At 52.3% G+C, this 23,435-nt stretch overlaps 1 protein-coding gene across 1 annotated transcript in view; it reads right to left on the reverse strand.

Annotated features, from left to right (window-relative positions):
• The window catches only part of LOC128269838 (uncharacterized), a 78,589-nt gene that overhangs the window by 31,588 nt on the left and 23,566 nt on the right, over positions 1-23,435 (reverse strand). Inside the window, exons 3-4 of the mRNA XM_053007242.1 lie at positions 20,385-20,449; positions 13,614-13,703 (exon numbers count right to left, since the gene is read on the reverse strand). Coding sequence (XP_052863202.1) covers positions 13,614-13,703; positions 20,385-20,449 — 155 coding nt within the window. The remainder of the gene's footprint in view (positions 1-13,613; positions 13,704-20,384; positions 20,450-23,435) is intronic.

Genomic DNA, 23,435 nt, shown 5'->3' on the forward strand with positions numbered 1-23,435 from the left:
CCACAAAGTTACGGACGCGGAGGGCCGTACCGCGCCCGACAGCTGGCCTGGATGGATGGACCAGGACTGATCCCCACGGTCGGCCGATGAGTTGGCGAGACCACCCCAAAAAGGGCCGAAACGGGTCTGATCTAATGTGATGGATTTTCTGTAATTTGCTCCGACATGCGCCAGGCCACATCCCTCCCGGAGCGGGGCTACGGCTATCAACCGGCCATCTCCAGCTCAGGCCTGGTTGACGAGAAGAAGACAAACGCAAAAAAACAAAACCTGAAATGGATCTCACTCGGACATCCACCGCATCGCACCCTTGAGAAATCAGTGACTGATCTGCGTCTCGGGAGGATCGTTATGATCCTGTTGCGCGCCCGGCTCGGCTGCAATTTATAATGCAACGTTGGTGCAGCGCGCGAGTTTATTACATTTTAGCGCAGGCATATTTTACATCGCTTGCCACGCTGCGTCCGCCGGCAAGCCGGGAACCGGATCGACCGAAGGTCCGAAGCAACCGTGGTCGTGGCCGGACATTATGGCCTCCCCGGCCCCGTGGCCGGTCAAGCAGATGAGTAGCTGCCGCTGCCGCGAGGTCCCCGGAGGTTGAAGATCGTATCAAATGGTTCATCAGGGCAGCAACCAGGGCTCAGGGTTGTTGTTTGCACTTTCGCCTCCCTCGAAGGCACGGCCCATCAAGCTTCGGGTGGTGCTCCGGTTTAATTGCTCCGGTGTCAAACATGCACCAGGTGGTTTCTTACAATTTTGATTTAAATATTCTTTATGGCCCAGTACCAATCATCAGGAACAATAAAGGTCTCGGCAGATATTTGCCGAAATTGTTGCTTAGAGTGAATAGGTAAAATAGGTATTTAAGAGGACGGATCGATTTAATTGCTTATCGACGGGACGGAATGAGCTCGTTACTGTCACAGCGTGCGTTAATGGTTCAATTCAATCAATTTTAATGGCAGTGGCATTTTAATTGATCCAAATATCCAAAACATTCCCAAGGCGTTTTATTGGCCAATTTAAAGCTGAGAGTGCAATCGTAACCTCACTTATTGGCACGCCATTTCCACCGAATGCGAACCGGCGTTAAGAGCGTTGCGAATTTGCGTCTCCAGATTTATGCCCCGGATCCAGATTCCAAAAAACGCAAATTGCGGTGTCATAACGAATCCCCGCACACATTTATATGATCTCCGCGCTCACTCGATGTGGTGTCATTTTCGTTTCACGAGCGCTACTTAAAACGAACCTCCCCAATCAGGTGGCAAGTGAACGATTTATGGCCGTGCCGCGCTCAGATACCACCACAGGACCGGGTGACACTTTTTTGTGCACCGCCATTTTAGTGCCCGAGAAGCGTGAACGAACCACTTAGGCCTCGAGAAACCGACGCTCGTCAAATTCGGGCCGGACAGAATGTGTCTCCGCGAAGCCAGCGCTCCGAACGCACAATAAAATCCGCGGAAATGTGCCAAAACAGATTGTGTCTTCCGAAACTCGGTCAAGGCTTTCGGTATTCGGTTAAACCGTGAAAGAGGGCGCGATACGCAATTTCTGCGAATGACGCAGGCGCGATATCATATACGACGAATCAAACGGGCCCAGACCTAGCCTGGGGGGCCGTAAAATCTAAAGCATACGATACGCGCTTTAATTAACCGCCAGTTGTGGGTAGAATAGGAAAAGGGATCCCGTAGGGATCACGCATCGACCATTGGGATATTCGCCACATTTGGTGTCTCTCACTCTGTCGCTCGTTCCCGATAGCAAGGATAGATCACAAACCGATGCCATTTGCGCTCCGAAGTTGTCATCCTAAAAGGGTTCGAGCCGGGCGGGCGGTGGAGATTAATTCCCGAGCCCGAAAGGGTCCATGCTTTACTTTTTATCGCAAAACGGGCACTTTTTCGTTGTCGGCGGGCGTCGGTGTTTATCATTCGGAGCACCCCGATAAGTGGTGCCGAGTGGTGCTCCGGGGTGCCCGGTAATGGACCTGCACGCGCTACAAAACGGGCGCAATTTATGATCCGTGTGAAGAGATTAGGATTGCGAGAGAGCGAAGAAAGATCATTATGCGGCGAAGGAATGGCGATCGCGCCCGAGATTGGCGCGCCCCGTTAATGTGTGAGTGTATCCGTCCGGGTGGCTGAAATAGTTTCGCAAACGATTGGGTCATTTATTTGATGGATCCAATCCGGCCGGCCGGCGGTTAACGCCTTCTGGGCCGAAGTGTGCCGGAGTAGAAACAAACACGATTGGCCGCCCTCAAGTAAACGAGCTGCCAGCGGTGGAAGTAATTACCGCCCGCTTGATGATGATTATCTTTTAATATTCTATTTACACACACGCGGAAAGCCGCGAGGTGGCGAAAGACGAAGCGAGCCCGTTTCGGTTCGGCCAGTTATCTTTTGGGGCCATCTGCGTCCCGACGGTGAAATTGGCGAACAAGTGGCTCAGGAAGCGGAATCGATTCCCAGTTATCGCATCAACTCAACTCGGGCTCGGTGCGTCGAATTAGTTGCGATCTCGCGGTCCAAATGACTTCATTGCCATGGCTGCGGCCGTCCGGTGATCCGGGTGCATTCCGTTCCGTGTTCCCAGCTTCCCGTCGGTACCGCTCCACGGTGAATTAGCAATTGCAGGCACTGCATTCGAGGCTGCCGAGTTTGAAGCCCAAATACCGAGTCGCGACGGAACATGATCGTAAAGATCGATCGAACATGACACGGTGCGATGGAAACATGTCGTACGGTGCCGGTGCCGGTGTGTACCACTTCCCACATCCCGTTTCGGGGCCACCGGACCGGACCGGCAGCGGACCTTAACTCCGGGAACTCCAGGCTCGGCGCGGATCCCGCGGATACCCGAAGGCACTGAAACCCCCGAACCGGAACGGGCATCGATTTATTACGGTGACGTTCATAAATTTCCCTACGGCACATTTGTCACCGAGGCCGCCGAGACGGTCGCAGCCGACCGACGAATGCGTCGAGTCCTGGTATGCAAAACCGAAGCGGGACTCGCCCGGAGACACGAGTCCCGGCATTTGCATCGCGCCCGGAACAGTCGGCGAAGGACGACGGGGGGACGAACGGAAAGACACTTGTTTTTTGACAGATTCATGACGGTTGCGGTCCAAATGAACATGTCTTGCGCTGAAAACGCCATCCCACCTCCGCTTCGCACCTCCGGTGACAGTCGACCGCGCACCGGGGACATTCGGTCCGAAGATTGATTGATGAAACCCGGCCCGGATGCCGATGTGCATTGTGCATGTGACTTTCGTCTCCCAGTGCCTGCCAGGAGTGCCAGGAAGGCCGTGTTTAAGTGCGTCAGGCGTTTAAGTAGGAGGCGTACGTTATGTCCAGTCCTGTCTCCATTTGGGGCGAGGGTGATCACTGGACACTTTATGTGGCACGTAGGATCGTTTCGATTTGATCGGTCATTTTTCAAACAAAATCCTTTTAAAATAGATTAACTGTAAAGGATGGATGGGTTTATTTTTATATCTGATGGAATCAGCATGGAATGGTCTAGTATGAGCTGCTTCACGGAATCGGAACTGGCAAATGTTACCTACCCAATAATGTGTTAAAATAAATGGTTAAGTCCTCATTACGGCGACTAAGATCATCAGAGATGCTTTAATTGAAGTGTCGTCGCTACATTCTCTAGACGTTAAAAGTAATCCTCGAGAGGCGACACATTTTGGTACATTTAATCGTACGCCAAATCATAACAGGGTGAGCTGTTTAGCATCTTTTATAAAACGGATAGACTCGTTAGCGTAACATCGTGGCGCTTTATGCCTGTGACGACCCGAGTAACTCCATTTTGACTTCAACCGTCTCGAGCATAAACAATCGATCAAAAGGCCCGCCTCGGGTGTGCGTATCCAAGGCATTGTCCCCAACACCGCACAGGCGTCAAATAAAACGGCCGAGAACGCGTGTTACAACGCGCCACCGCGCGGGCCGCGCGTTGCGTCGAATCCGTGCCAATCCCGTGCATGGCTCTGTGGAGCACGTGGCTCGCCGCAGAATTAATTGCGCTCGATTGAGCCGGCCGACCGAGCGACCGGCGGCGCGGCGCGGCGTGACAAATGACGCATCGCGGGGCACGCGCAAATCTCGCTCCTCGGACACCACTCCTTGGACCTACCGATTGCTCGCACTTGCACACCACCCGGTGCGCCGTACGTCCGCAAATAAACGTTTATTTACACCACTGACCATCGCGCCGGACGCGAAACCGATCAATAGAGCGGCCGGCGCTGTGAGGGGAGCAGACGGGCTCTTCGTTTATTATACGCGGACCCGATTAGTGGTGATTATGATTGTGAGCAATCATTTATTGGCTTCCTACACGGCTGGCTTGTTGGCTGGCGGGCGGTCGTGTGACCGGTGGAAACAGAGTTGCATCCTCGCGTTGCCGGGCAACGACGCGCTGCGGGAGCCGCGTCACTCAACGCTGGTCACTATTACCGGTCGATTGCTGGAGACACCTACGATCATATCTGGGTGGGGGGAAGATAGCCATAACGATGGCCAGCTCGGGACGCAAATCCCACCATCACACGGTAGTAATCTCTTCGGGTGGTAATCGTAAAATAATCGCCCGTAATTTAATATAACACTTCCCCGGCTACACGGCCCAGGAAAGCCGTCCTGCCTGCCGTCCTAGAAGTCAACTGGATCACTGGACGTGTGACTTTCGTTTGCCCACTGGCCCACCAAGGGAGGGTGAGTTTATTTATTTACACAATTCTACGCGGCCCGGGATTACGCCGGCTGCTACGGCGTACGGTGCGAAAATCCAGCTCGGAGCTCTTTAAGCGGCCTACCGGAAGCAGTCAGTCGGTCGGTCGGTTGGTGACGCTCTTTACGTTTTTGCACGGATTTAATCAGTCACGTTGGTGAGATTACATTTTGCATGCTGCTCCCGTGTGAGACGGAGCCGGGGACAAGTTCTTGCGCGCGGAACACGAATCGCGAGCCAAAGAAAACGAAGCATCAAAGCAAGAGTGATGGAAGTTGGCAACAAACAAGGGCTTTGGCAACTCTCTGCCAATTGTTGCCAATTTTAATCCGTGAGCTAGTGGGCCTAGAAATTCGCAAGAGAAGGGAGCGTTTGGCAAAGGGTGCCAAAAGTTTTCGCAAAAAACGGATCGCTGACGCCGCGGATCCGATTAGCCACAGTGCGGCTAGTAAATTCCGATGCTGAAGCAGAACGCGTATCGTCGATTAGTTTGAGTTTGGTGAAATTTGAAGGTGGGTCTGGGGCCTCGACTTTAGTGATTTGGTACTTTGTCACCTAAATCATCTTACAATTCTATGACGTTGTCTAATGAGAAGGCCTCTATGTACTAATATTATCAACCGTAACATCAACCATCGTAATGCTCACTGCAAGGGACTATTAGGCGATGTAATGTAGCGGTTACATGTGGCCAATGTTTGATGAGAAATAAAGCTTATGTATTAAACCATAATTGCTTAATTTGCGAGTCTCAGAGCAATCTAGAGTAGGAAACAAAAACTCTATTCGAGAATGCTGACTTCAAGCACTATTGAGACGCTTTATGTTGGGCAATGATTTGAGAAAAGCAATATTTTTAAAATAGAAAAAGTGTTTCTTTTAAATAGTATTTGTTTTGTAATTAAAAAATATTAAAATAATACATTAATGCAATTTCAAAATTTATTATTTAAGCCTGTCCTGATCTTCAATGTGCTGGTGAAAAGCTACAGTCAGTTCAGTTTATTGACTTGGGCCCCTCGTCTTTCGTAAAAACACATTTCTTATTCCCAATAACAACAACAACCGTTCAACCGCAACAATGCCACTCAACAACATTACTCCGATCCAGCAAACTGCACCGTTCGCTTGTGGTCCGTGGCCCGTTTGTCAATATTTATTAGGGTCCTTTGCGTTCACATCTGGCTGTGCATTAGCAGCCAATGCAGCCGCTGGCGGCCCGAAAAACGGCCGGAGCAACGCCACAACGGCACAAGCCTCGCGCAACATCTATAAGCCGATGACTCTAAGAAGCTTTACTGCCGGAACCGCGATCAATTATCTCGCTACTTAGGTCTAGCTGGGCCGGGTGGCGGTTCCACCGTTTGGGTGGCCACGCCGCGTTGCGCCATGGAGATTCGTTCCGCTGCGTCCACGCTAAGCCTGCGCCAGGGGGGCCGCACGTTCGTTAGAGGCTAGTTTTTGCACATACTTTCGCACGGTTTGAGATAGCGAAAGCTTAGCGCTAGCGGACGTAAGCCAGTTGCCAAAATGATTGCAATAAATTAACCGGACCGGGTCGAACCGGGCGTTCGGTGACATCATTTTGCGGTGCGATTTGGATGCAGAAAGAAAGGGGGATTTGGGGAGCGTATTTTTTATAACGATCGTTTAAAAGAGTTTAACTTTCGGCATCCTCGATATGGGGCAGGATTACAAAATTGCAGATCGCCGTTTTCGTAAGCCATTTCAATGTAACCGTAGCATAGAAATATGTCGTCAGGCCTTTCGGGTGCACCTGTGCGCTACGATCCAAACGCAACAACTCGAGCTCGACGTTCGTCGTTTGCATCCACCGTGCAGCGATCGATAGAAAATCTTTCGCACTGGCAACACACCGCAGCAGCAGCAGCAACATCGGCCGCATGCCGGGCGACCCGAGCTTCGGGAACTGAGCGGGAGCCTGCTGTTTCTGTGAACCACTCCTATCCGACCGGCCACCGCGCTCGAGGTGGATCGAGTTGGAATTCGAGTGACCCACTAGAACGTCGGCACAAATGTCACCGTGCCGAGCCTGCTGCTCGGGCACCGCGTGAACCGCCCGGTGCTAAATCTTGCATCGCAAAACGGTTTACCATCCCGAATCCCCGGCGTGGTTCCCGCGGTGTCCCCCGGGGGGAGACCACTTTCGGTTTCGGAAGTGCCCGAGGGGGGAGAGAGGGTCGCAGGGCCCCCGGGGCACGCCGTAGAGAGTCGTTGCCGTGGCGAGCGAGTGTGGCCGTTGTATGCCGTTCAACCTTAACCTCAATCCGCACGAGGACCGTGCAGCAGGGAGTGTTAGGGTTTGGTTCGCTCAGCCCATGCCAGCCAGCCAACCAGTCAGCCAGCTTGCCAGGCTGACCTACAGCCGCTTCGACGGCCCTTCGCTCCTTGTGGCGCGGTGAATTATTTATATTTATTCAAAACCGGCCAAATCCGTACTCGGAGCACCCCGGACTCGGAGTCGGAGTCGGGCGCACATCATCACATTTTGAGCGCACGGTTGCGGGGAAGGAGTCGGTGAGCGGGGGGGAAAGATGTTATCAGCGTGAATCAGCGACACAGCACGGCCCGGGCACGGCGCGGGCCAACCAATCGTCGCAAGTGACCGGCCCGGTGAAACCGAAGCCACGGTCCCGCAGTGTTGATTGGCTGAAGCGGACGGGGACGCGGGAATCGTATCTGCGAACGGGTGACCCGATCGTCGCCGTCACCGCTGTCGCCGTGCCTAATGAGCCGTGCCGGCTCCGCTGCGCAACTGCAGCGCAATCGCGATCGTATGGTCTGCGCTGATAAGCATAAAAACGCGATGCGCGATCCCGCCGGCCGTCGTCGTTAGAACATAAATTAACGTGTCTATTAATTGGTCGTTAGCGGCGGTCGCGCCACGGCGCACAATGGCGCGACGCGCATGGTGGTGCTTGGCGCAAAACCGCTCATAACGCGCGCGCCGTAATCTGCGGCGATGTCGATGCGCGGCTCGCTTTTCGCGAAGAATCGATCGTCAACCGGCGGACCGGCGGAGAAGCTCCGATCGGGCGAGGGGTGCGTGGACAGCTGGTTTGAATGGCGTTTCGCGCCAGAGCGCGTGGAAAAGCTGACAAATAAATTTCCAGTCCAGTATTGCGGGCATTGCGACACGGTCAACTTATGGTAGTGCCCTCCGTCGTGAGGCCGTAACTCTCCCTTGGCTCATTGAGGTCATGGGTACGGGACGAGGACTTGTTTCTCAGTTGTAAGCTCGATGTTTTTATTTTAAGAAATTTGAAAATTTGTAATAATCGGGAGCTACTCCTTAAAAACTATTAAATTTGACAATTTCGACATCAAACAAGCAAATGCGTGTCGTCTGTTTTGAATTAAATTGATTAATGAAACAAACGACTTGATCGTTCGAACGCAAGCGACGAACCTTTTGGAGAAAGGCAACAACACCGCAAAAGGTAATTAAGGCTATTTAATGTTTGGAGCATCTTCAGAGATATGATTAAAGCTGTTTGTCTTTCTTACAACTTTCCAAAGATTTGAGTTCGCAAACTCTTAACCCAACGCTCGGTAACGCTCGGTCGCGCTCGTTGCGATGAATGCTGCGCAGTGAATCACTCTGCCCTCTGCGGTGCAGTGAATCATACGCTTCCTTGAAGAGATTTCGCCCTGCTGGCGAGTGGCACAAACCACCCAGTAACCGTAACCGTGACCCTCCGCCGCACCGTAGCCACACCGCCGTATAGTATCAGCTTCACACCGATCTTCGGGTAGCCCTAACGCCGAGCGAGTGGCGTATAGTACGCGATCGTACGCGCGTACGTACCAGCGCACAGGGCGACACGAGGAGACACACTCTTGACGCTAATATCTTACCGCAAGTATCACTGGGTGCACGTATTTTGCATTTAGCCCGCGCCATTCTATCGGCCCCGCTGGCACAATCTCCGGCAGCACATTATGATACATTGCCCGGCCCCGGCCCACCGCCGCTGCTGACGGGCGTCCCGGCGTCCCCTTCCACACAGCGGCAGGACGTTTTACTACTGCGCACGGGAAGGCAGCACATACTTAGCATACAATATGCTTTAAAACGCGTCGCCCTGCGCCCGGAGCGTGTCCCTCGTCCGCTTATCATAAGCGTCTCGCGCCAGGGCCAGGCTGCGCATAACGCATCGCCGTCGCCAGGTTGCCGGGACCGTTCAGCGCCGTTGCGTTTCGCCGGGAGGAGAACAATAATTTTCGGACATCTGGTGGCGGCCGCGACATTATCACACTTTAATGCGTTGCGTTGGGTTGCGTGCCGTACGCGAGGTCTATGGCACCACCGTGACCTTTCACACTGGCCGGGATGCGAAAGGATTCCACGGAACGTTGTTGACCCAAATCACGGCCACGCCGTGCCGCTGTTCGGAAGGTCCGCTGCCGGAACAGATGTTCATCGCCAAATAACATTGCTAGACCGGCGGCGAAGAGGGTGCAATCTCAGAACGGCCAAGAATGGGTAACGTTATGTTCGGCGGCTCGTTTTTCAGTGCTGCCAACGGCGATCCTTACAGGGCAGCTATTATGCAAAGCGGTCCCCACCAGACCGGCGACCGGTGCCGTTTAGGGGTGGCGTACGCTCAGAGTGAGCCCAAACAGAGTCCAAAAGGGCACCACAATGTTGAAGGACTTCATCAGAGGCGATCGATCAGAGGCCCTAAGGTAGTTAAGAAAATCAGACACCATTTTGCACGCGATGCAAAGCTCGCTAAAGACCGCCTAATCCATCTAGCCACCCGTGGTGACTGCAGTTCGATTACCGAGTTACCGGCTACCGATGCTTGCCCGGGGCCATTGATGTGCAATATTGTTTGTGGCCGTGCCTTCCACGGACCGAAAAAAAACAACCACTTATCCTTGAAATCACGATGACGAGTGGCTTTGAGTGACAATAGGGATTGGCATCGGCCAATCGGCCATCGATCGCGATGTGATCAAGGCACCCCGATACGGACGACCATACCGACCGATGGGAACCGTCAGACATTTCCGAGGGCCTAAAAGCCTCGCGTTCGCGGCGGCAGCGGCAGCGGCGGCGACTGTCGATGCCGAGGATGCTGCCAGGCCTCGCGATGAAATCGCACAAAAATGTGCCAACATGTTGTTTAGAGGAAGAAGGAGCTGGAAAACCAGCAACACGCAGGCAGCCCGTGCCGTTCGCGGATCGGCTCGATTCTTCTTCCTCGATCCTCAGCGTTCAGCGCAATCAGCATAGAGATGTCACCGTTTTGCGTGACAGCTGCTGAGAATTTGAATAATGTGTTACGTTCTCATGCAAATGACGCTGACGGCCAACAAACAAACAACGAGGCGAGGATCAGGATTCCGACACGCCACCCCGATGCCGATGCCGACGGTGGTCTATGGCGATCGTGGGCCGAGAGGTGATCATCACCATGTAAAGGTGTGTTTAATCGGCAGATTGACAAAAGTATCTTTCGCAATCGGTGTTCGGTTCGGCAAGCACTTATGTTGGTAATTTACACCCGGCTCGGCGCGCCGCGGCGCAAGGAGCGATCGGTTGTTGTGTAATCCCTATGAATCTACACAGAGCCATAATAGCGAGCCTTCTCGTGTCTGTACTTCTTAGCGTCTTAACATACGACAAACCATGTTTACTTCGTATAAAACTATTTTATGGATAATATCATCTCCAAAAATCACAGGAAAAGGAATATTCTATGAATGGACACATTTTGGTGCATAACTTTAGGCGCAACTCATTGTTTCAAATAAACTATTCTAAAATAGTGTTTGTCCTCAAACTTGCGCCTTTTTTGTGGGCATTACTCTTCAGCATTAGCTCCATTAAAATACTAACCCATTCGATGGTTGGAACCAACACCTATTCGGCCGTGCATCCTAACCTGACCTGCGCATTCCGATACAACGGATAATGATATTGGAAAAATTATTTTCCTCCGAGAGGCTAAAATAGAAAAAGAAACGATCGCCAATGCCCATATTGATTAACTTAACATTCACCATCATCATCAGCATGGTGCATACCGCGGAGTGGACCCGGGCAAAAGTTCAGCTGGTCAACGCCAGTGCCCACCAATCGAGGGCGGACCCCCCTCCCCAGGGGTCAGGTGTGTGGCTTGTGGTTAGCGCTCCGTAAATTGCCCACCGGTCGGCCGCTGCCCAATTTGGCGTGAAAATAAATTGAAACACCAATTCATGTCGACCGCAATGATGATGATGCTCGCGGCGGTGTGGTTTGTTTGGTCATGGGCCCGTTTCGTTTCCCGCGGGCGTTCCTTCCCCACTCGGGAGGTGATGATAAAACTGATAGCACCGCAGCAGCAGGACGTGGATCCAAAATTACCATCGCCACCCGGTTGCGGTTTTCACACCCCGCGAACAGTGCCCTGGATGGACGACGCGTAATTGGCTTGCGCGTCAGCCATCCGCGCCTAGGATCAATCGCATTGAGCAAATAGCAAATCGCCGATGCCGACTGCATTCCAGCGGGACTCTAATCAGCTTATCGGTGCGCTAATCATCGTCACATCCAGCGGGGCGGCGGCGGCGTGGTGCAGCACATTTGATAGACGTCCGTGCGCAGCTGACAGCTGCACTGCGCGCGCGAAATGCAAATTGGCCATCACTCCGCGGGAATGCGCGTCTCGGAAAGTCAAGCGCCCCGTGAAGCGTTGATGCGCGAGCCTCGACAACCCCGAAAAAGGGCACCTCCGGGAACGCGGGAACACAACAATCACCGTGGTGGAGTGTGTTGGCGGAAGAAGAACAATATTAAAAGCCAATCCATTATCGTTAGGCCAAACCGGGGCGGCCAGGTATTTCGGGCCGGGCCCCATTAACCGGCCCGCGCGAACGGGTTATGAGTGAAGTGCCCGGCGTGCCCGACGATCCTGTGGCGATTTTCGTGGCCTTCACAACCGTGGGCCCGGCGGGTTGATTTGTTTTCCATTTCACACCTCGTTATCACACACCGAGCGAATCCTCGGCGGGCCGGGAGGCCACGCCGGGTGTGCCATCGCCGCTGCCCGCGAAGACGAAGAATGACGGGCCTCCACGGATTCCAATTCATTCCCGTCGCGGGTTGCGCGTCGCGAACACTTTTATTTACGTTACGGCCACGGCACGTACTAGGAGTCCCGGGGCCCAGGACGCAGCTCACCGACACCGCGCACTTCACAGTAATCTCGCCGGACATAATCATACTTTTTTTCTTCGTTCACCGTTCACAGTTCGTCTTCTCACGCACGCGCTTTATTGGAGCGCTTTTCGGTCGTTGTTGTTGCGGAATAAAAGCGCAGATGTGCAACCAACACACGCTCTCTCTGTCTTTCGCTCAGTGGCGAGAAGAAAAAAAGGAGAGCGCGAAATAATAAACATCAAAACAATCATATTTCACCAGCGCGTTCGCGAGCGGTCGCGCGCGCGCTCCATCGTCCGCGCCGGATCCTGCACGGACGAACGGACAGGCGAGACGATGGACAATAAACCACCCGGGCACCGGGAAGATACACCGATCCACCCCGGTGTGTCCCAGCCGGGCTGCCCAGAAATTGTTTCCCAGGAAGCACCGGATTGCCATCCGGTGAAGGTCCGGTCGGCCAGCCACTCTGCCGGGATGACGCGCGGTCCAATCTGATCCCTTCGCCCATCTGGGGCGAAGGCATGGAGCCCAGCAGCAGCGTGGGTCCAGCAGCGGGGTGTAATACGATCGGATGCGCTTTTTAACAAATTGCCGTGGTGCGAAATTTAAGATGATATCTTTCTCGCCTGCTCGCGCCCGGTTCACGCTGGCCGGGGCTCTGGTTGTTTTTGGTGTTATTATTTTCCCCACCGACCGGCTCAGCTGGGGTTCAAGGGGTACCCATTATCACGTGGCCACCCGGCCCAACGGGGGGCCGCCCTTGGGTCCTACTGTGGACCTAGCTGGCAAAGGAGATGCCCCTCACCCCGTGCCGTGCCAGCCCGGGTCTATCTTGCTCTGCGCAGCCGGGCAGCCAGGGCATGAAATCATGCAGTTTGAAGCGCAACGTCAAGACACTCTCGAGGTGGTGCAATTAACGTTATATTTACTGTGCAGAAAATGGGTTCCGATCCGATTACCCACGCCGGGGTTGCGGCCGTTTGGGGGAGCACTCAAGCCCTGTTTGCCATACTTTTATTATTTTTAAACGATTTGCTAAAGTGTCTGGCCGCGTGTCCGAGCGAATACGTTCGTCGCTTACCGTAGCCCTCAAGTCTTTTGTACTAAATTAATTTTAATCGGAAGTCCAGCGATGCACAACCCTAACGGGACACATTTTAATGCTAAAACTCACATTTTAATGCCATTTTAATTTACTGCCGTCACCTTTGGGCTATAAAAGTTCGGTCTGAAACTCACACGGTACTGAATTAGGCGTTCACAAATTAGTCACAAACGAGCACAAATCATGATAAATGATCACGCCGAATAGCAACCCGGAGCAGATTCAATAGGTTCGCTATTAATCGGCCTATTTCGCGATACACTTTGACATTTGGGGCCCCCTGTGGTTTGTGGTTTGCCAATCGATATTCCTCCACAATGCACACACACAAACATCGGCTCACTAATTCCATCCTCCGCAAAACTGATTCAGTTCTCTCGCGCGGCTCACCAAAAGCCCGGTAGCCCGGTTGCGCTCAATCATGCGGTGGAATTAATCAAACCGAACCGAAATAGTAATGAAACAAAACCCACCTGGAAGCGGGTTCCCGCTCTAACATTACGACACCGCCATGAATCATCGACGCCCCAAAATGGGTGACCGAAAAAGAAAACAAACAAACCGAAAACTTACCATCGAGTGGCCGAGATACTCGGCGGCATTATCCGAAATGTACAGCAGCTTCCCGTTCTGCGTCAGCATCATGAGGAACCCGGACAGGGCCTGGAAGAAGAGATCGCGAAAGAGAGAGACAAAAATTAAAGCCCAATGTTCGATATCGACCTGAATCGGTGCGCCTAGCCAAGCCGCGGGCAATGATTAAATAATTCAGAAGAAGGACGAAAGGAAAGAATCAATATTTTAAATCCGCTTGACATCTCGTCACTCTGGCGCAGACCATTGCCCCTGTCCCCTGGCTTCCCTGACCCGGACGTCGCCTGTTCTCACCGCCCCACTGACCACTTACGTAAACCTGACAAATCATCAAATTTTCCAATCAAATCAATCTCCGAGTGACACATTCCGAGTGCCAGAACGCACCGCGTTCCGCGCCGGCAAAGCCAGTTGGCCGGGGAGTGAGCGGCGCGCGATCTTTCACACGGACCGGCACCGAAGCCGAAGCGTCCCCAAACTCATCGCATCGCATAATCCGCCCGTTCACGGTGGCGCATAGGTGGTTGGCTTCGTTAAAAACTTAAAAAAAGGTACTCGGGGTCCGCCGAACCCCCCATTGAACGCATGGGAACCAGGACCCGCGGACGGCAAGCGGATCACACGCGCCTGGTTCGCGAGAGATTCGCGATTGATGAAACGTCAAAAGTGGTTCAAAAGTTGCTTGCGGATTGGGATTAGAAGTTGGGATCAGTTCAGTTGTAGACGGTTCGTTTTCTTTTATTTTCATTCGATTTCACAAACCTTCGCGCGGCAAATGAAAGGAATTCTTTGGGTCCGTCATTTGCCATTCCCAGCGCCAAAAGTGTCCGCTGGTGACACTTTAGCATATTGAATTTAATCTTTTATGAATGAATGAGCGATGAATGAATAAAATTACTTTCCTTATCTCGAGTTCTTTTTGAGCACAGATCGAAAGAAGCCGTTCCAGTCGAAACACGGTCGAGCAAGATCTTTCATGAAGCACAGCAGAGCTCATTATTTGAGCATCGGGCAGCGCAGCGAACATAAAATATTTCATTTCAAATCACGAATGATTTTCCCATGATCATTTCCTTCGATGATGGGGTTCGCGAAATTGCCAATCGCCAGCCAGCCAGCCAGCCAGCTAGTCAATACTTCTATTTCTCCGCTCCGAGCAGCAGCAATCGATCAAAGATCATCACCCCATCAAAGCGCAAACACAGCACACAGCTTCTCGGGTAGTAGCAGCAGCATGAGGCCTGATGTCGACTGCGGAGTTCGAGAAACAAATAAATCTATTGCAGACCGGGCAGCCCGTCAGCCACTTTCCCAGTCACCAAACGGGTGTATCGCGTAATGCAGATCGCGCTGCAAGGCTGCAGTTTGCCAAATAATGCACCCCGATCGTTGCGGGGGCAAGGAATTGCTCGTCGATCCTCGATCGGTGAATAAAGGCAAACAATAATCGATTATCGATCGATCGGTCGATGATTGCTGTTGTGATTTGGTGACTTTCATGACACACTTCTGTGCACCAGGAGCAAGCATAATAATTCACCAACACAATAATCTAACCGCAGCGGGCCATTTTTGCGGGTCTCAAACGAACGGCTACAGCGAAAGGCTCTCGAATCTTCATTTCGATGTTTGAGTTCCCAAACCCTGTGTGTGATGTGCATTGCATCAGGCATTAGGAAGCGTTTGGAAGCCAACTAACCTCCCTCATACCGTAGCCATTGTTGGAGCTCAAATCGGCAACAGTGCCGTTGAATTGTTCAATTATTTATTGCGAGCTCAAACCGCGATAATTTGTCATCGGCCCTCGAGGGCCCCTTCTACGGGAACCACCAGCTCCAGGTCCTCTAACCACCAGCTAACGGTACCACAACCGCTGCACTTCCGTTTGAAGGTGATTTTTTCTAATCGCGTAGAGCGATCGATCGGGGTGAGTTATTGGAAAACCCGGCTATCCGGCTCATGGATCTTCTTTTAATCATGCTGGGGCCGTGTTTGAAGTAGACTCCCCCGAAAGAAACAGATCCGTAAGAAGTGTGAGCTCATCCAACCACAGCCACAAAACTTGGCAAAACCATCGGCCAACAATAATGCGCTCACATAACACACATCAGCGTACCACTTACGCCAACGATGCCGATGCGCTGTCAACGCAGCGTGCAGATGGGGGTTTTATGCTCCTTTCAGGTCCCTCCCCCTACGCGATGACCGCCGGTTGGCCAAGCGCTCCATCAAAATACCGAAAGGAAACGAAAAGGGTCGACGAAGCCAGCACTCGGCATGCGGAGAGCCTTTCTTTGCGAGAGCTAGCGGCTGCTGCTGCTGCCGTGTGGCGAATTCGCTGCGCTGTCCCCGTCGTTGAGTACCGTGGAAACTGGGTCACCGGTGGTAAAATATGACTATGCTCATGCTGTATGCTTTATGCGCCCGGGATTGGGTTTCCGCGCCATCGTGAGTCTACCGTGCGCGTCTGCGCACCGTTTGAGTGTAGGAGAATTAACGATTCAAATTATGTTAATGTGTTTAGAAAACAATAGTGACTAGCACCGTGAGTGTTTGATACAGTTAGCAGTGTTGGTGTTGAAGCGTCTCGATAGTAAGCCTCTTTGCGCCACGAGGAAGCTGCACACAGTTTGGTCACAGCATTTTTGGGCCCATAAATGGTCATCGCGCCAGCAACACGCCGGGCGCTTCAAGAATCTTCACGGCCGGCGCCGTTCCCACCGGGGCTGCTTCGTGTGAGGCTCGCGCGAGTGGCCACCAAAAGCGGACTTCCATCCGCCGGCGACGAAGGACGCGCCGGCGCCGGCCCAAAGAGCCCATCTTTCCCAGTTCGTTTCTCCGACCACCGGCCGGCCAACCGGCCGCCGGGCAGAAATGATAAATTCATTGTTAATGTAATAAATATAGAAAACCTGGTCCTACGACCTGCGGCCTTCGTCCGCGGGCACGGGGCGCGTCCCCGAAAAAGGAGCTCTCTCGGGTGACGACCACCGACGAACCGAAACGAGAGTAAGCGTCCGGCCCCGGTCCGGCCCGCCTAGCTAGGCTAGGCTAAGCTAGGGCTCGCCAGAAAGGCGAAACCGGAGGATTATGATTAATCGTTCCATTAGACGTTTTAGGAAACATGTGGCCGCCGGTCGGTCGTCGTCGAATCAATCCGCTGCTCGGAGTTTCGTTCGATTGTGGTGCGCCTGGTGGTGCCGTTTTGCGTGCCGGTTGACGAGAGAGACTTACTTTAGGAGGCTCGTTTTAAGCACGACAACCGGACGGGCGACGGGCGTTGGTCCGCGGCCGGGCTTTGACGTTAAGCTCAAGCGCAAAAACAATCATTCGGTGGGCACCCCACAAAGGCACCGAGCTGGGAACGACTAAGTGGTGCGATGAACGAGGGGCGAGCATATAATTCCACTAATCGTCATCCGGAGCGTACCGAAATGGCCCGCCTCGGCTCCGTGCTCTGGGATGTTCTGAATCGGTGAAAAGTGTCCGGTTCGCCGTGTTGCCCGATCCTAGCGGAAACGGGCCTCGGGTATGCGGCGCGCGAACGAAAGCGAGTTGCGTGATCGGATCGATTAAATGGCAAATCGGCCGTCGATTTCGAAGCGATCGGCCGAACCAGACAGGAAGTGGTGATCTGCCAAATGTCAAACGTAGCACCAAAAACCACGTTTTCCGTTCCTTTGTGTCTGGCACTTTCATCTTCAAACTGAAACGGTTCTGTTCAATTTTTGGTGAAGTGTTATGCGCTTTGTGTGAATCAATATTTAAAATTTGAAAAACAAATTTATTTCTTAAGCCAACATATAAAGTGTAAACGATTGGTCTACGATTTAACGAAAACAACGAACAATAGAAAAGGGCTCTTGTTTGAGAACGGAACAATGTTGGGTGGCTCCATTTTCCCAGGAAAGCGTCCCCTCATTTAAACTGTCCATCGGACCCGGGCACCGAGAACGACAATTGCTCTCGAATTAAAGTCATTACGCAGTTGCAACAACGTTGCAGTTTCCAGTCCCCTTGCTGCTGCAACGTCGGACGACAGTTTACGCCTTCGATTCGGGGATCCATTTGGAGCGATTACGTTATGGGTCACCACACCGGTTGACGGGACCGCAGAAGGGAGTCCGCGACCGACCCGAACCTATGCTGAATCGAAGCCGATTAACTTCTGCGCCGATAAAGAAAAAGCTTTCAGACAGCTTTCTCGACCCGACGACGGGACGCCATTTTTCCTTCGTTTTTTTGCGCCCAAAGCTGGACCACCGATTTTCGTGCATGATGCGTCCCGTCGGCGTTCCCGGCTCCCCGACGGTTGGAGCATGAAAACGATACCGTTTTTTTGGGCTGCGTTTTTTCAGGGGCCGCGCGAAAGAAACGCGGATGAAACGCGAAATTAAGCTTTAAAGTGCTAATATTTGGTTGTGGTCGTTTTCTTTTTCCCCCCCCGGGGGTCTGCTTCCATACATCCATTCGCCACCAGATGGATCTCCACACACGGTTCGCACACGCGGCGTGGAAATGCTCCAGTTTCGACCCCGTTGTTTACTCTACGCCGCCGCGTAGCATCCGCGGGCACGATTTGTGAAAGTGAATTTCTAGTTGGTTGGGTTTTATCCCTATTCCATGTGTCACTCCCACCGGCGTTCGGATGATCGGCAGTTCTTCGCGCGGGAAACAGTGCGTCCACAAATGAGCTCGCCATAAATCACGTCCTGAACAAGGGGCCGAGGGTCCGTTCAACGTTGGTGGCAAGTCGATTGAGGAGCGCTTTGAAGGCAGTTGGGCGATGGAAAATCAATCATTTTGCACTTTGACCAAACAGACAGCAGACGCCATCGGCAACGGAACGCTGGGATGCTGGGAGGTTAACCTAATCAATTTGTGCAGCACTCGGGCTGGGTGATCAATGTTCCACATCAAGGATTCTAATTTTGTTTTTACAAAACCAAGACAGGTTTGGACAGGTTTTTATCAAAACCTCCAGAATGTTCTCAAATTATAATAACACACCTCGGCGCGCTTTGGAAAGAATTGGTTCGTGCCAAACGATCCGAAATATGCTTTCTAAATGTACCAAACCAAAATTTAGACCAAACAGGGTCTAACGGCCCATCTAACATCTCAATGTGTACTAAATGTGTACTAAAAATGTGCTTCATCGCCTGTTTCATATTTTATTCTCAACATTGTGGCATTTTGACTTTGTTTGGGATCTTGGGCAATGAAAGCTCCGACGGCCACTGAAAATTGACAACCTTCCCGATCAAGTTCGAGCCTGTCTCTCTCGCAGAGTGTTGCGTGTTTGAGTGAAACTCATGCTGCGATTGCTCGGTCGATCGACCCAACATGAAACATGCTGGAAACTGCATTCAAATGTGGACTAACGAATGGAGTGACAGAGACAGGAAAGCAGGCGGCCCGCGATGCAGAAGCGTGTTGTTCTTCGCTCCAACAACGAAACACAGGGTGCTGCCCAACACAACGGCCAGAGAACGATGAATGACAAATCAATGAACATCGCAGCGGGGCGAACGAAGGCTCGCGTGGGTCTCGGCCGGGTCACCGGGAGTTCCTAACGAGCTCTACGCCAGCCGGATCCATCCGTCCGTCCCGGGGGGCGGTTGATGCTCCAGTTTCCCATCAAGCTCACTCCGGGTTGACTGGTGTGCGCCGGGGTCGAATCAGTCACTTTCGGTACCAACCCGGACTCCGGTTCTCCCCAATCCCATCAGCTCGACATGGCAAAAACCACAAACACAAACTCGAATCCTAGTGCCGCGGTGCAATCAGCAGCATGTCACGTTTTAGACCCGTTCCCGTGCCCTTCGTCCGCTCCTCCGCACCGACCGGATAGTGTACGGCGGCCCGGTCACGGGCCTTCCAAACATATGGGAACTTTTTCAGAAAACATATCATCATCCCGCTCCCGGTCGCTCGGCCAGGCTGGCGGAAACATCTTCCGCTTTGCTCCAGCAGCGCGCTGGCCACTAAAATCGATCAATTATAATTACAATTCATCGAGTCGAGCCCTCGTCCGCCGAGTTCGCTAGCTCGGGCGGCCTGATGGAACGGAACGATCCTCCCGGACCTCCACCTCCCGGGCCGATCGGGGCCATTGGCAACAATATTAATTGAGCCCGATACGAGCACACACCACTCCCGGCGGACGTCGGCGTCGGCGAGATGAATTTCCCAGCGCGGAGCGCGACAAGGAAACCACCCTCGCCCCCGGAGGAAGTCCATCAACCATTCATTCACCGTGCGCTATATCCTTTCCCGCCCGCCCCGGGTTAGTAGCCCGCGGATGAATGAACGACGCCGGGCTGACCTGTGTGTGTGTGTGTGATGAATGGAGTGCCCAGCGTGAAGTGCATTCGGGCAAAAATTGATCGATTTCGACAATCGCACGCCCTCTTCCCGAGGTTCAAAGGGAAGGGCTTGCGGGAAGGGGATGAAAGTGTTGTTTTCCCACACACACACACACACACACGCACGAGGAGGCCACCTTCAGCGGGAGGGCTTCCGGTGCGGGTTAATTAATCGAGCATGCTGCAATTAGCGAATGTGCCGCTAACGATCGTAACGCGCGCTGCATAATTAATGCTGCGGGTGCGTGGGCACATGCGTAAACATAACGGGCGCGCGCAGAGAGTGGTTATGGTCTTGGGCCACTCGCGCTGGACGCTTCACAGGATGCACACCCGCGGGGCCGCGTGGTTACGTGGGAAAAAATCACCCGCTAGTACTTACCTTTGAAAATCCTATATTTGGTGTCGGTGCCGAGTGTAGGCCGATGTCGATGCTACGTTTGAACACTGTAACGGAACGTGAAAGGAAAACAATAGAATAAGGAATGTCCAGTTTTGTGGGGTTCCTTAAAAGTTACATTCAATAGATAAAATAAATTAAAACAATTAGTTTCTACATTCTACTTTATGAGCGTATACGGCCAACTAACATATATTTATTACCTTCCGCCACAACTCTCCTTACTGAAGCGAACTGAAAACAAAACTAAACTGTCCAAAAGCCGACGGGTGTGGCCGACGAGGATCGCGGTTTATGCATCCCTCGCGAACCTTGCACCGTAGCTGCCGGAACGAATTGATCTTTTCCGCAGTGGGTGGCAAAACCCGGACAAGATCGGTACGCCACAGACCGCCACAGATGATGGTGCAGTTTGTTACCATCTAGGGGCCGAATCATGAAGTGTTCGATCGAGTGCTTCACAGAATAAACAACGTCCCAAGGAAAGCCGAAGGCATGTGTGCAGTTATGTTTAGTGATTTTATCGATTTTTTATTGCAACACCGGACGAGCGCTTCGGTTCTTGGTTGGTGCAAGCAACAAAATTGGCGAGTTGTTTTGACTGTCGAGGATCTTCGATTATGCTACTGAACGTTCGATTCACAGGAAAAGGAACAAAAATGCTCCATACTCCATTAGAAAATGACAAAGTCACTACAATCCGTGGTAATATCAACTAAGCCTTCCCTTTGGTCCTTCATTTGTTGAGTTTTTCACCACAATAGCCGAACAAAAATATCGCAAATTATATCCTGTTAACGGAACGGCTTCATTTTCTTCTACTAAACCTGCCCACACCGAAGCTCGGGCCGTGCAAGTCATGCAGCGAAGCAAAGGCGGATCGCACCGATCAGAATAGTGTAGCCCACGCCTCGCCGGGACAGCATCACTTGACGCACGCGAGCTGCACTCATAATTCGGCAGGTGCCGATCGGTATCAGGATCGGGTGCCTCGAGAATGAACGGGCCACCGAGGCGATCGATGCGAGCTGCAAAAGTCATCGAGATGCCCGGGTTCGCGCCACGACCCACGCAGCGGAGTTTGTAAAAAATCCGCTACATACTGCAACGCTCGCAACCGGCGAACGATGTTTGATTCCTGCCCCCGGTGCCGGTGCCCGCGACGGCCCCCGGTATGCTCACATGGGGTAGCCTGGCAGTCGCCTGGCTGGTTCGGCACCCGGCAGCTGTGGCGTGGTAATTGTTGGCTGTCAGTTTCATTGATTGGCCTTTTAGCGAAGTGCATAGGCGGTCGAGGAACATGCTTGGCCGGCGTGAGGTCCGCTGCGCGGAAACCGAACCGTTGAGCGTTGTCCCTTTGGCGCACATCGAGCTCCTTTAATTGATGATGAGTACGATTCCGTTCCGTTGGCGCTGACGCGGGTGCTGCCTCGAAAGTTCGTGGCTTGTAATCGCGTGACAATTGACGTTTGCGGTGCTGTGGTGTTACGCTTGACAGTTCTATTGGCTACCGGGAAACCACTTGGCTTTGCTTGGCCCACTTGGGATCCACGAAAGGTGTGTCAGTGTCCGGGATGGTGCGCCTTCGTGGGCGTTAGGATCATGATGGGTGCGCAACTGTCATAACGCAACCGGGGCAGGATGGAGTTGGAACACATTTTGGACACTTGGCTTTCACTGCACAATTAGTGCCATGTGCCGTGCCTCGAGGGCACGCTTTGGATTCTTCTGTGGTTTCGAGCGGTTTCAACTAGCAGAAGTGAAATTAAGAGTTCGGGAAGTTTCCAAATTTTTAATTTCATATCCTGCATTGTAACCACTTTTGCTAAATGGCCAAAGATTGAAACGTTAATCGATTTATTAAAAGAAAAATCACGCCTTATAGTAATTATCGTTAAAACTATGCTATCCTTGTCTCTTTCTAGCACATTCCTGGCCTTTTCTGGCCATGGTCGATTTTCTTGTGTTACAATATTCGTCCTTCAATTTTGACCCATGGATATGGACGTAGTCCATATGTTTCATGCTTCATTATATATTTTTATGAAACGATATTTATTTTGAGTTCGGCTTCGTGGGGTTCGTGATTATTTTCATGGCACAAGTTGGACTCAAATGGTCCCAACTTGGGCTTAGGGTTAGTTTGTTTGAGACTTGTATTATTATCGATCCTCGAAACGGTTCATTGGTTTAGTTCTACATTGGAGTGTAATGACGCGTTGTCTCTATGTTTTGTTGTTTATTACTGTCGTTTACGCAAATTTTTTGTTCCAGAATTGACATATGGAACGGCATTCAAAGTTGGTAAACTGGCTGTATCCGTCACATTCTAAACAGTGCCAATTGGTACCTTCGCTTACCTCGAGCCTGGTCGACTTGGCAACGGACTTGAGGCAGCTGGAAATAAAAATGACCTCATAATGCTAATCTTCCGGGCGGCGCCGAAGAATCAATATCGGGCAAGATAAATGATTTCTTCGAAGGACACCGCCAAGGGCCCGAAAGCAAACTTTCGGTGAGTGTCTGGTGATAAATGAACCATATCACCATCCGTTTTGTTGGTCAACGTCGATTAATCCGACCGCCGGGAGACTCGGTGAGCCGTCCGGGAACTGGTCGCTAATTACTTAGTCCCGAACCGACCCGGTGCCTGCAGCGTACCCTCGTGCCTCACCAGCCGGCCTAGTACCGGAGAGCTTCTTTAGCGTACAAATGAGCAAAAGATAAGCCAGACAGAGAGAGAACGAGAGGGGCATCTGTCGGTCGGTGAGCGTTACCACCACGGATCTTCCCATTGATCCGTGGTCCGTGCACTTCCCACCTCGCAGCAAATGATGATCATCAACTCGGCACATCATCGCTTTAATAAATATAGTTAAGCGCTTGACTAATTGATTTCCCGGACCCGGTGTGGCCGCCAGCTTCAGCCCCCAAATAGGCTGCGCTCGCGCTCATTTAACCATTTGCGTCCACACGAGCGCCTCAAGACACGCGGCGATAAGTAATGTCCCGGCCCCGTGCGTTCGCCTCGAC

Source organism: Anopheles cruzii, chromosome 3 (assembly GCF_943734635.1).
Source record: "Anopheles cruzii chromosome 3, idAnoCruzAS_RS32_06, whole genome shotgun sequence".
NCBI classification, from domain to species: domain Eukaryota; kingdom Metazoa; phylum Arthropoda; class Insecta; order Diptera; family Culicidae; genus Anopheles; species Anopheles cruzii.